This window comes from Beta vulgaris, chromosome 7 (assembly GCF_026745355.1).
Source record: "Beta vulgaris subsp. vulgaris cultivar EL10 chromosome 7, EL10.2, whole genome shotgun sequence".
NCBI lineage: Eukaryota > Viridiplantae > Streptophyta > Magnoliopsida > Caryophyllales > Amaranthaceae > Beta > Beta vulgaris.
In genome coordinates this window covers 47,296,548-47,311,155 of record NC_079208.1, presented here as the reverse complement: position 1 = coordinate 47,311,155, position 14,608 = coordinate 47,296,548, and the positions used below count along the sequence as shown (strand labels likewise).

Below are 14,608 nucleotides of genomic sequence, written 5' to 3'. Positions count from 1 at the left end.
AGCTATTGCAACGACTTTACGTTGACCGTCGCATTAGGTATATCTATGGCAATGGTTTAGTGATTGTCGTTGCATTAGATGAAATTATAAATAGGGTCGTTGCAGTAGTGTTATATATGACAACGTCTTTATTAATTAATTAATTGGCACAAATTCTAATATATTAATCAATTCCCTCTATATTTTTATCCGAAAATTCAAGAACTTTACAAAAAAAAAAACAAACGCTTATATTACCCGCTATACTTCGTCGTGAAACCAGGAACAAAAACCATTAACACATAACTGATCGAAGAAATAAACACACGAACAGAAATCCAATCCCCCACATCTTGCAAGAGGAAGGTTAAGAATTTACGAGATTTCTTCCAAAATTCTTCCAAATTTCATAAATATATGCAAAATTCAAGTCTTGAGCGCAGCAATTAGGTGAAATTATTCAAGAAAACTCAAGTAAAGAGACGAAATTCAAGAAAACCCAACAAAGAGGCGAAATTCAGAGTTACAAGATGTAAGTTCTTCAATTTCCATTGTCATGGGGTTTTCGAATTATGCATAGCAGCGAGATTGTGCTCGTTGTCGATATCATTTTACTTTCACTTCTCCTTCAATTCTTGTCTGTCGCTGCACTATTTATTTCATTAATTCTTTTCCCAAATTTTTTGGTTTTTCACTTCCGAATTTCAAGTTCATGATGCACTGATCAGCTTAGTAGGGTTCAACTCTAAACTTTTGTTTTCGCTTTCTATGTCTATAACTTGCCTTTTTCCAGAATTATACAATTTCAAAGTTACTTCAAAAGAGAGAGAAATTGAAGCTTCGATGCCGTTCAATTCCTCGCTCTTATCTCCTACCATGGCTCTTTTGATCTTCAAGGTCAGTGTTTTTCTCTCTCATCCTTTTTTCCTTGCACTTTATTTATTTTCAATTTCATTGAATTATTCATCTTTAAGTTTGTTGAATGTATCAATTTTTTTGCGGACTTTCGATATTCTTGGTTTTTTGTGATTATGTTTAAAATTTGGTTGGTCGATGGATTTTTTGATTTATTTTGGATTTTTATCGCTCATTTTGAGGATTTGATGTCATGAATTTGTATGTAAAAGTTAAGAATAGAATGTTAGGGTTTTTAATTGAGTATTTTGGGATTAAGAATTGAATTTAGGATTTTATATGCCGATGTTATTCATGGTTTTTTAATCTGTGCTATGAGTTGGACAAAGCTATGCCCTATGGATTTTTTGCCTTTTCCTCTAATTCTACTGATTACATTGGTGCAGGGGAGAATGTTGGTTCTGGTACTAAGTTGTAATTTGCTCAACAGTTTACATATATGTTCACTCATATCCTTACTGTCCATGCTCCATCCCTAGCTGATCAAATTTCAAGCACAATTTTTTCATTTTATATTTCGTCCAAATTATGTGTTGATAATTATCGTGCTTTGTCTTTTTTCTGTATTCTTATGCCTGTGATTCACTGATTATTCTTAACCAAGTGTGAAAGATTATTTCAATTATTCAGCCACTATCTCCCAAATCGTAGTATCCTAGAACGACATAGGAATCAATCTTTCACTCGTATGCAAAGAATTGAATGCACCTGTTTATGATTGGAAAATTTCCATAAACTCCCCACTGAAGTTGGAGAATCGACTTCCTTGTCCAGCTGAATTCACAATCTGGCAAAGGACAAAAGATGGAAAAGGCATGGAGCTACAGCAGGGTAAAATTTTGTCTCGCAGATGCGCTCATATACATGCTGCTGATCCCAGGAAACCCATATATCTTTTGTTGTTTGCTCAGAGTGGTTGGACTATGGAGAAGGTACGTAGTTCGTAGTTCGTAGTTCGTAGTTCATACACTATACCAGTGGTTATCAGCACGCTCTTTCCCCCCTTGCTCTTTTTCGTAACAATCTACTACATATGTAACAGGACCCTGTTGTCATCTTGAACCTGTCCTCAAATGATCTTGTTTCCTCATTTTGGATGGTTCACCAGCACACTAAAAGGTGCACTTTTAAATCTTCTGTATTTAAGAATATTTTGATGTGTACTGCACCACTGTTATGGAAATGTACTCACAAAAGATAAAATTCTAAGAAAGACAAAGAGATAGAAATGTACTCACAGAAGATAAAATTCTAAGAAATATGATGCTATGGAAAATTATAGAAAAGCAAGACTATCTTTCTTCACAAACTCTTGGCCTAGGATGGACCAAAAATTTCAAGCAGACTGTACCATGCAAAGAATAGCACTTCTTTGGTTACTGCTTTTGTGTTTTAACCTAAATCAAAAGCTTAATCTGTAATAATTGCGGGCGGAAATACAAAATGCAAATAAATTTCTTCTTTTTGGTGATCCATGTACCAAAGTAAGTTCATCCTATAGATTAACACACAACATTCTTTAGGTCTCTTCTTATCTACTGTACCTATTCCCACACTGGAAAATGACCTAAAATTAGCAATATTGTTGGAATTAAGAGGTTTACTATGAACACCCAGTAATCAATAAGAGATCAATATGTCAAGTCTGAACCACCAAGTCTCTCCGTGACATGAGACACCATTTAGTCCCAAAAGGAACTATGTGAAGCTAATTCTTGATCTAATATCTAGTATAAAAAGGCAAAGCAATCACATCCAACATAACCTGATCATATTAATTCCTACTGCTGCTCCCATAAAACTCCACGAGTGTGCTCGGTACCCATGGAACTTACAATTAGACAAAATTTACTGTCTGTCTACTGTCGAACTGAGGCCTTAAAATACTCATAAAATTTCTGCTCTGAAAATCGGCCTGCTCGCTTCCTGGCAGCAGCTGCAATCTTAAGCCGGTCAGTCTGTGGCATTCTCAAAACTTCGAGAATAGCTTCTGCATACTCATTCTCGGATTGTGCAAGAAATCCTGTTTGCTGTCCCTCTTCTTCCAGCACAATGTCCATCTTCGGACCAGCTGATTTCTCTTTATATTGTCATCTTCATCACACATTATTCTTATTATAGCAATAATGCAAGGTACTGTAATTTTGTCTTTTTTTGTGTTGTTGATGGGTACGTTTACTAACTATTACAATGTTTGAATTTTTAGGTGAATGATGAACCAACAGGAGGAGATCAAACGTAGACGTCTCACTATACATACTATCGGCCAGATTTAACTAGCTATATTATAGTGATGCGGTACTTGGTGGTTAGAAGAAAAATGATTTATATGTACTCATTAGAAGTATTTGTGGTCCTAAAACAAATATTTATTAGTTAGGTTTGATTAAGTACAATAATTTTCGTTAATTAGGATTTTTCATGTATACTCTTAATTTAATTATTTTGGAAATTATAATATAGATATGACAATTATTTTTGGCATTTCAAGAGTATTTTTGCATTTGTTGCATTGTTACTAATATATATCCATGCTGTAATATTATAGGTTTTCGGTAGGCATCAGGAGGGGTTTAAAAAAAAATTCCGTCATAAAGGCGTTGCAATAGCTATATGATAGTGTTGTAATATATAGAGAGGCGTTGCTATAGAAGCCAAAATGGGACACAATATGAATATTAGGATCGTTGTAATAGCTATCGAATGGCGTTGCTATAGATATAGAGGCGTTGCAATAGACCTTATAGACGATGCAACGGCTCTTTACATCTATTGCAACGACTTTTTGGCAGTCGTTGCAATAGGCCCCAAAAGTCGTTGCACTAGACCTATTGCAACGCCTCCAAATGCAATGGTTCAAAACCGTTGCAATAGGTCTACTGCAACGACTTTTGGACCTATTGCAACGATTTTTGTGTGTTGCCTTTGCCTTTTAATGTAGTAGTGCTATAACAACATGGTGATATCACCGATTCTGGCCTTTGTATCTGAATCTATAAAAAAATAATGCCACTGAAATCTGGAAACAACTTGAGACAAGGTTTTCAGTGTCAAATGGAGCTAGAAAATATAATCTTCACAAGGTTGTGTATAAAACAAAGCAACAAGGAAGAGGTGTTGCAGATTTCTACACTGAAATGAAAAGTATATAGGAAGAGTTGGATGCATTGAGAGATTTTCCAAATGTGACTAAACTTGATCCTGAAATCACAACCTACATTAGTGCAGTACAGAGAGAACAGGAAGAACAACGATTTTAATGATGAAATCGTGAAACCACTGAATAAACATTCTATCCCCTTAACCTTGGATGATGGTACGGAAATTCCTAATTTTTAGTTAAATGGTCTGGATGATGTGTTTTGGAATCAAAGAAGTCACATATTCATGATGAGCCCCTTGCCTAGTGTGGAAACTCTGTGTGGAATAGTGCATCAAGAAGAATCATAGAGAGATGCTTTCAGATCTGTGAAACAGGAAAGTGATGTGTTTGCAATGTATAGCAAGAGAAGTGAGCTTACATGCTCTAACTATGGGAAGCTAGGGAATCATGCAGAAAAATGTTGGGCATGTAAGACTTGTGGAAAACCAAGGCACACATCAGACAAATGTTAGACTGTTGTTGGTTTTCCAAGCAAGAATGTGGAGAATCAGAGAGATTTTAAAGGAAAAAATAGAGAAATGATGTACAAAGGAGGACAAGCAAAAGATCACAAACAACCATATGGAAGGTGGAACAAAGGAAAACAAGATGTGGAAAAGTACAAATGTCAGCCAATGCATGTAGCCATAATGAAGGAAGTAGCAGTGGAGGTGGCATTACTGCAGCTCAACTTGAGCAGTTGTTGAAGCTCTTGCCTCTTCTATCAAAGAGAAGAGATGATGACACATGAGATGAAATCGAAACAAACTATGGTGAGATGATTAAGTGAAACCTTGCACAATCTGAGTGCAAAGGTTGGATTATAGATTCTGTTGCTACACATCACATGACAGGAAGCATTGAACAAGTTGAAAATGTTGTGAAAGCTCTTCATCAACCCAAAATCAGTTTGTCATAAGGTCAAACATATGTGGTCTCTCACTGTGGAGGAGTGAAGTTGGCTGGAAAGTTGAACCTAAATAAAAAGGGTTTATATACCAGCATTCAAGCACAGTCTGTTATCTGTGCAAAAACTCACTCAACAACTAGGGTGTAAAGTTTTGTTTCACCATGAGTTCTGCATTGTTCAAGATGGGGTGAGTTCTGAAATGATAGCAATTGGCAGAGCTGTAAAAGGAATATACTACTTGATCAATGAACCTTTGAAAGATGTCATTAAGAGAGTGTATGAAAATGTGATGAGTATGAGTGTAAAAGATAAGAAAGAAAGAAATTGGATGGCTACCAATGCTGAAGTACAGATTCCCCACACTTTAAATAAGAAGAAAAAGGTGAATTTAACTACAGTGTGGCACTACAGGCTAGGTCATGCTCCCATTGACAGAATTGAGAAAATCGAAGGGTTGTAAGGGTTTAACATCAACTGTGCAGAAGAATGTTTAACATGTCCTATTGCAAAATTCACTAAATTGCCATTGAAGAAGAGCACCAGCAGAGCCAGGGAACCTTTTGACCTCATTCACATTGATACTTGGGGGCCCTACAGGGTGAGTACCAGACATGGTCATCAATACTTCTTGACCATTATAGATGATAATAGAAGAGTTACATGGATTCGTCTGCTCAAACTGAATGCATTCATCTACTCAAGCTGAAAAGTCAAGCATTAAGTGTCATTGAAGAATTCGTCCACATGGTGAGCACTCAGTACAATAAGAAGGTGAAAAAGGTGAGAAGTGACAATGCTTGGGAGGTTGATGACAAGAAATGCAAGGTCTTCTATGCTAAACTGGGAATTTTGCATGAAACTAGTTGTGTGGACACCCTTGAACAGAACGGCAGAACTGAGAGGAGACACATAAACTTGCTGGAGATGGGTAGAGCCTTGAGATATCAAAGTGGTCTTCCTCTCCAATACTAGGGAGAATGTATCATGACTGCTAATTTCATCACCAACATATTGCCATCTACAGTTCTTGGAAATCAAACACCATTTGAAGTACTTTACTCTCATAAACCTTATTATAGTATATTGAAAAGCTTTGAGTGTCTAGTTATAACTACAAATCCTGACATAATAGGTGACAAATTCAAGCTTATAGATGTCCCTTGTGTGTTTATAAGGTACCCTAAGAATCAAAAAGGATATAAACTGCTTAATCTACTCATAAATCTCACCTTTGTGAGTAGAGATGTGAAATTTTATGAACAAATATACCCATATCAAGTGTTCCAACCCACTAGTAAGAAAACGTGACCATTTAGCCTTGATGCATTTGACCCCGATCGATGACTCACCAGAAGAGAGTGTAGTTGAGGAAGATCCAAATGTTGAACCTGCTCAACCTACTCAAAATGTCAGCCCCCCCCCATCCTACTACCAGTGACAATGTTGCCTTAGACCAACCAACTCCACAAAATGTTTCCCAGCCCTCACAAGATACACACCAACCTCCAGTGAGACGCTCTTCAAGGTCACCCCCCTTTCTTACTACCAGTGACAATATTGCCTTAGACCAGCCAAATCCACAAAATGCTTCCCAGCCCTCACAACATACACAAGAGCCTCCAGTGAGACGCTCTTCAAGGTCTCACAAACAACCCACCTGGTTAGATGACTACTACACTGATCATGCTTCTCTGAGTCATCCCCGTGTCAAAATCTCTCCACACACTACAACCTATAACTCCACACACTTCAGTTGCTTTCTCTCCCAAATAGTTCTACACCCATAACCTAAAAATTACAAAGAAGCTGTGACACACACACACAATGGGTTACAACAATGAATGAAGAGCTCATCGCCTTAGAAGAAAAAAATACCTGGTCAATTACTACCCCTCCACCTCACAAAAAACCCATTGCCTATAGATGGTTGTACAAAACTAAATATAACCATGATGGAACCATTGACAGACATAAATCTAGATTGGTCATCATGGGAAACAGACAAAAGTATGGGATTAATTATGAAGAGACATTTGCCCCTGTAGCTAATATGGCAAGTGTTAGGTCATTTCTTGTTGTTGCATCTGTTAAAGGCTGGTTAGTACGTACATCAAATGGATGTTAAAATTGCATTTTTACATGGTGATTTGCAGGAAGTGGTGTACATGAAGATGCCACCGGGCTACAAGGGGATGGGTCACGGAATCTATGTATGCTCATATGGGGAGAATGATCATGGGAACCATCCTACTCAAGTGTGCAAACTTCTTAAGTCTCTTTATGGCTTAAAACAGGCTCCTAGGTAATGGTTTGCCAAGCCGAACTCTACCTTGAAAGCTTTCTCTTTCACTCAATCCAAATATGACTACTTTCTTTTAACCAAGGTGACTCTTTCACTGTTATATTTGCTTATGTGGTTGATTTTTTTGGTTGCTGGCAAAAGTATGGACAACATTAATGAAGCTAAGACATTCCTCTCCTCCCAGTTTCACATGAAAGACCTAGGTACTCTCAGGTACTTCCTAGGCTTAGAAGTTGACAGAACTAAACAAGGCATTTTTCTCTTATAAATAAAATACCTTCATGATGTGTTATCTCATTACCACATGAATCACTACAATCCCTTAAAGCTTCCTATGAACACTCATCTAAAATTGACTACTTCTGAGCTTGGTGATCCCTTACCTGATCCTGATCTCCCTATCAATAATTAGTTCGTAAACCAATCTATCTTACTCTCACCAGACCATACATAGTCTAAGACAATTTATTCATAATCCTACCACTTTCCACTTCCAGGTTGCTAAAAGAATCCTCAAATATACCTCTCAGGCTCCCCTCATCAAGGTATCGTCCTTGCTTCCTCCTCTACTGCCTAGCTCAATGCCTATTGTGATAGTGACTGGACAGGCTACCCCAATGCTAGAAGATCTACATATGGTTTTTGTGTTCTTTTAGGCAAGTCTCCTATCTCTTGGAAGAGTAAAAAAACAGTTTGTAATGGCAAGATCCACTGCCGAAGCATAATACAGATCAATGGCCTTCACTATCTGTGAGGTCATGTGGCTTAAATAGCTCCTCAAAGACCTTTGATCTCACCTCTCTTGGCACCACTCTTGTTTATTGTGACAATCAGGTTGTATTGGTTATCTCAGCAAATCAGTGCACCATGAAAAGACTAAGCATATGGATATTGATTGCCATTTTCTGAGAGACAAGGCACAAGAGGGTACTATCAGTCCTACTTATACTCCCTCCTCCAAGCAACTTACAGATATCCTTACAAAGCAACTACCACCATCTCAACATTGGTTGCTACTGAGCAAGCTGGGAGTGTGCTCCTCTCCACTCTCAGCTTGAGGGGGAGCATTGGAGATAGAAGAGTAAAATTGGGCTCTCTTGGACATGTGTTTTCTTTATGTTCATCCCATAGTAACTATCCAAGCAACTTAATGGCTTTTATGTAATAACTTAGCTTATATGGTTTTGTCATCTAGTGAAGATCTCTTGGATCATGTTCATTTACTTTGTAATCATGTGACCATGAGAATTTCCTCTGGTGACTGCTGCTAGGGTTACACTACTAAGTAGTATATATATTTAGGCTGTAAACAATGAAAGGTTCGAGAGAAATGAATGAAAACTAGCCGTTGAGGGAACGTTTGAGAAAGCTAATGGCTCATTAAATTGGTTTATCATCTTGACAACATTGTCAACACAAACTGAATGGAGCAGAGGGGTAAATTGCAATTATAACTTGACTTTCGTTCTCATAACTTTAGGCTGCAAAATTTGTAAATGTATAAGTATGTAACTAAACACACTCTAAATCATGTTGAGTTGTCTAATTGGGGCTACCTAGTTGTATCACTTATATAGTTATATAGAGTTTTATTTATTCCTTACAAGGGTATATTTATTCAACGGTTTTTTCACCAAATACCCCCGACAAATCAAAAAATTCACAATATACCCTCAATGTTTCAACAATTCACCATATACCCTTGACTTTTCATTTTTGTGCACCAAATACCCTTTTTTTAACCGCCGTTAAGTCACCGTTAGCTTTATTTACGATTTTGTCATTATTAACTCCTAACCCTAACTTCTAAACCTAATTCCTAACCCTAATCTAAACCCTAATCCCTAATCATAATCTAACCCCTAAACCACCCCACCCCACCCCTTCCCCTCCACCCTAGCCCAGCCCCAACTGTCGTACCACCTGACCCCCCCCCACTGCCCACCAGTCTGCAGCCCCGCAACCCCCTCCCCCGTCAGACTCGCAACCCCTGCAACCCCCCCCCCTGCCTCGCAACCCCCTGCCTCTGCCTCGCATTTCCGACGGACCCACAACCCCCCCTCGCCGCCTCGCATTTCCGACGAACCCGCAACCCCCCTCCCCCGTCAGACCCGCAACCCCCTTCCCCCGTCAGACTCGCAACCCCCCTCCCCACTGGCTCGCATTTCCGACGGACCCACAACCCCCCCTCCCCGCCTCGCATTTCCGACGAACCCGCAACCCCCCTCCCCCGTCAGACCCGCAACCCCCTCCCCCGTCAGACTCGCAACCCCCTCCCCACTGGCTCGCATTTCCGACAAACCCACAACCCCTCTCCCTTCAGATCTGCAACCCATTTTCGACAAACCCCTCCCTCTGCCTCGCATTTCCGACGGACCCGCAACCCCTTCCATCGCAACCCCCATTTCCGAAAAAAAAATCGAAATTCGAAGGGGAGGGGGAGGAGGGTTGCGCATCTGACGGGAGGAGGAGGGGGAGGGGGAGGAAGGTTGCACGTCTGACAGGAGGGGGAGGGGGTTGCGCGTTTGACGGGAGGCTTCGACAGGAGGGATGTTGCCCGGGAGGGGGGCCGACGGTGGGAGGGAGGGGGATGCGGCAGTGGAGGGGGAAGGGGTGGGGCTAGGGGTCAGGGTGGGGGGTTGGGCCTAGGGTGCAGGGGTGTTAGGCTGGGTTAGGGTAAAGGTTTGGGGTAAGGGTTAGGGTTAGATTAGGGTTAGGGTTAGATTAGAATTAGGGTTTAGGGTTAATAATGGCAAAATCGTAAATAAAGCTAACGGAGAAATAACGGACGTTAAAAAAAGGGTATTTGGTGCGCAAAAATGAAATGTCAGGGGTATATGGTGAATTGTTGAAACATTGAGGGTATATTGTGAATTTTTTGATTTGTCAGGGGTATTTGGTGAAATAACCGTTTATTCAATCACGTTGAGTTGTCTAATTGCTCTCTACTCTCTTTCTTGGAGATAAAATCATTTCTTGATCGATTTCAACACTAGACATCTCACCAATACATTTTCTGATCCTAGATTAATACATATTTTCTCTTTTATAATTCAATCTATGATACCTAAAAATAAATAAATAACAAGTGTAAAATAAATCGAGTTCCGCCAAAAACACTCCCCTTCCCTTGTTTGTTATAATAATAATAATAATAATAATAATAATAATAATAATAATAATAATAATAATAATAATAATAATAAGTGTTTATTATTTCGGCCTAGGTCCATTTTGCAACTACAGAAGAAAGTAAACAAGACAAAGAAAAACCACCTGGAAGTTTCACACAAATATAGTCCATAAAATTAGCATTAAGAGTTTCTATTTGCAATTATTATAGTTAGATTCTTAGCTTGATCTTAGCCGAAAGGCCGGATATAATATAGTGCACTTGATCATAACATCAAACTACCAAAATTGGTTAACTATTGACTAGTTCACTTTTTTCACCAATAATATTGTTTTAAATGAAATCACCGAAAATAAAAAAATATGAGTGTTGCAGATTAAACCTACACATATAATCTTGGTGGGTATCTTCCACATACGAGATCAAGGTTCAAATCTTAATGGAAATATAATTTTAATATTACTGAAAAGGAGGTTGGATACTTGTTGAATCTCTGAATGCGTGTCTTGTGCGAGGACAATCCAGAGTACATTCTTGTTGCATTGAGTTTATGCATGGGAAAAAAGATACTTATACATACAGCCATATAGGGTACAGCATAGAATCTATTGATGGCTTGTATCAAAAAAGTAGATTGTGTGCCAACAAGTGGGCCACTTAGACTGTTTAATGTTGTAATGTCATAATAACAGATACCAGATATCAATTATCCATATACATTAGCATTTAGCAAAAGCAAGAATTCCAAGAAAATCCTCTCAAAAAAGAAAAAGAATAATGAAAGAAAATATCGTCAAAAGAAAAAGGAATAACAAAGATCTAGGAAAAGCAAGAAAAAAGGGCATATAAAGACGAAATGAAAAAAGCAAGAAACAAGGCCTCCATTTTAATATCTAGTACGTATGAATCATCTACTCAATTCAACAATATGACTAGTTATTTCATCCGAGTGATGATCCGAGTTGATTGCATGTATTTTACAATCGGGTGTTGCTAGATAATTGTTGGAATTATATCTCATTTCATAGGAAATACCATTATGTCCGCTTTCGTCCAAATTATTTTAATTATACATGCTTGCTAAATGCAATCTCAATTTACTAACGTAGCCCGGTAAAATACCGAATATACCCCTTATAACTCTATTCACCATCTACCAATTTCTGTCTACTTTTTCCCTCTACCATTTCTCTGGCTTTTTTCTAGGGTTGTACCAATTTAATTTCTAAGAATTCCTCCATTTTTGAGTGATTTCTCCATAACAAGACAACAAATTCAGTAATTTCTCTTCCTCCTTTATCCATTTTCATGGTTTCAAAATAGCAAACAACAAATTGCGAGTTACAATTTGAAAGAAAACTGCGAAAATTATTGAAGGTTCGAATTTACAGTTTCGTGTAATCTGCGTAAAACCGAATAGACTATTTCGGGCAATCTGCATGAAATAGAATAGACTGTTTTGTGCAGATTGAACAAAACAGTCTTTTCTGTTTCATGCAAATTGCACGAAATAAGGCAAATCGATGCATAATAATCGCCCGACAATGCATAATGACGAAAAAAATGAACAACATACATCAGATTGAAATTCGCTTGAGTCAAAATTATCGTCCATTGAGTACCAGATTAAAATTTGTGAATTAGGTCTTCTATGAAGTTTTTTCCTCTAACAGTTAGAAAGGAGGAGGAGAGAATATTCTTAGAGAAAGACTTTTTTAGAGAGAATAGGATTATAAGGGTTTTTTGGGATACGTTAGTAAAGTGAACCTGCGTTTAGTAACCCTCTAATTATATTACTACATGTAGTTGTATTAAGAAAATATGAAAACTCTATTGAGGAGACTTTCCTTATAGATTATACCAAGAGTATAGATACGAGTACAATACAAAAATTTATTAATATAGGAAAAAATGTTAGAATCAACAAAAAGACTCTTCAGAAAAGAAGTTGTTATATAGCACTCATTTGATCGAATTTTGAACCGCTAACTACTTTCTGTTATTGACTCGATCACGTGCCTTGCAATTGTTGATTAATGTATCTTTTCCCTCCATTTTTTTTATCAACCCTTTTCTTCTTTCGTTACCCCTAATTATTCCTTCCCTTTCCCCCTCATTAGCACTTTCGCCAACAAGGAAAGGACACTTAGGGTGAAAGGATTATAATAAGAGATAATGTGGATAGCGCTTTTCCTTATTTCTCACCTAACCAAAAGCCAAGTACATACTAAAAATTGTTCTAAAACTTCTTTACCATGTCAATTGCCACGCCATTTACCAACAATATTTTGGTCAGAAAATGAAGGGTATTGGTAATGCGCAATTTGTTTAAGTATTGGAATCAATCTGATGAAACCAAAGGTTTTAAAAAAACTTGCACAATTAATAAAAGTGTAGGGGATAATTTTGCCACTTCCTCCGTTTTTTATATTGTGTTTTATTATTACTTTTCTACACTATGATAATAATATGTTGTCAATTCAAACTTTTTTGAAGTCTAGCTAAATGATTTTATTTTCCAATCATTCTTCTTCACAAATTTCATCTATTCTCCAATCCTATTGCTAATAAATATTCTACAAATTTATTGATAATAACTAGAGAAAACTTGCAAGATGGTAACATGTAGATGTAAGTATGACTAGATCACCAACAACTTTAGTCATTAATGTTTTTATTCTTGCACATTTGAATGAGTAGGTAGGCAAGTGCCACTTGTAACTATATTTTGTGGGCTTTATCCATAACAGGAAATGTAATAATGTATGTGGCTTGTACAACTGTTAAAGATTAGCTTAAAACTGACACGTAGGATGGGCTTTTACTAAGTAACGTTTGATAATCTCAAGAGCCGGTTTTTTCCTCCGTCTTTTCTGAAATAAAATATCTGACCTTCCTAAAAAATTTGTGTTCTTTCCACGTCAGAATTTGTTTTTGCAAACTAGAGTAGGGCATCCAAGGTTCATGGACCCGCCACAAGTCCACATGGCAAGAATTAGATATTTAATGTAACAAGGTTGTCATTGCAAAGCTCAGTTCTCGTGAATTAGGGGTAAAAAGGGGATTTCAACCCTGCAAAGGAACTTTCATAAACTGAAAAGTGGAGATTTATACCCAGAAGCAAATATCCACATAAATGCCCTAACTATGAGGTTGATGAGAGTCAAACTTCCGACCTCCCCAACTATGAGATTGGGAAGTGGGAGCTCCAACCATTGAACTCCCACATAATTCCCCTCATTCAATAATATTTGGTCCTTGTTAATATTTACTAGTAGAATATAAGGTGGAAAAAAAGCATTCGAGTCATATACATAGAAAAGAGGAGGGAGGAGAAAGTTGAATATTCACAAGACGAAATATCCCAAAATTAATAAAAATGGTTCAGATTGTTCAAACTGTAAAATATGTAGTAAAACAAATTCAATTAAAGAAAAAAAGTAAACTTAGCATAGTAACTTGTCATGATAATCTTAAATCCTCTACGAAATAACAACAATTTTTTTTGGAAGATCCAACTTCTTATCAACGAAGAAGATTATATTGCTTCTCTTGCGCACCATTGACAAAATCCTGAAAAATATATAGTGTTGGGGGGTTGATTAATTTTAATTTGGATTATCAAGTAGTTAAAATTTCCTAACCAATTTTCTAAAGTCTAAAATTTTAGAATGAAAGTTCAAAAATTTCTTAATTTAAGAGGGTCAAATGACCCTATTTCTATGAAGGTGCACTTGCCCCTGTTGGCCTTTCAACCCCAACTATTAGAATATTGATCCATTTATATATAATAATAGATCATAAAATCCATTTTTCCTTTTCAATTAATTAGGTTTCAGTTATGAAAGAAAATTCCCTTGATATATATGCATCACTCGTGTATAGAATAATGTACCTTATACAATAAAAATAATAATTAATTTATTAAAAATAGGTTACACTAATGTTATTCCTCGTCAAGATAGGTAATCAATATTTAAATCAACAAAGAAGCTAATTAATAAAAATATAACGTATCAAATAGGTCAAAATTAAGTTTCTGATTTTGGATTGAGTTATAACAAAAGAAAAAACCTAAAGTATTCCCTCAAAAAAAAAAAAAACTAAAGTAAAATTCTTTCTTAAGATGTTCCTACAATCCTACGTGTCATGTCATTTTGAAGACTTTCCACACCAAAATATGAGAAGAAATTTAATAGAGTTGGAATGAGTCTTGTATTGAGATTA

General features: G+C 37.1%; 1 protein-coding gene across 1 annotated transcript; it reads left to right on the top strand.

Moving 5' to 3' along the window:
• Positions 1-884: 884 nt before the first annotated feature.
• LOC104908557 (uncharacterized) lies at positions 885-2,969 on the top strand. The gene is made up of 3 exons (XM_048648721.2): positions 885-1,826; positions 1,937-2,013; positions 2,831-2,969. Exons 1-3 carry the CDS (start codon positions 1,710-1,712, stop codon positions 2,967-2,969), a joined length of 333 nt encoding a protein of 110 aa, XP_048504678.1. The 5' UTR covers positions 885-1,709.
• The last annotated feature ends 11,639 nt before the right edge of the window (positions 2,970-14,608 follow it).

What these genes read in the sequence shown, in the direction of transcription:
- LOC104908557 (XM_048648721.2), top strand. Translation starts at nt 1,710, where the DNA reads ATGGAGCTACAGCAGGGTAAAATTTTGTCTCGCAGATGCGCTCATATA. An exon ending in GTGGTTGGACTATGGAGAAG is followed by an intron (nt 1,827 to 1,936) that starts GTACGTAGTTCG and finishes CATATGTAACAG; the next exon opens with GACCCTGTTGTCATCTTGAA. An exon ending in GTTCACCAGCACACTAAAAG is followed by an intron (nt 2,014 to 2,830) that starts GTGCACTTTTAA and finishes TCCTGGCAGCAG; the next exon opens with CTGCAATCTTAAGCCGGTCA.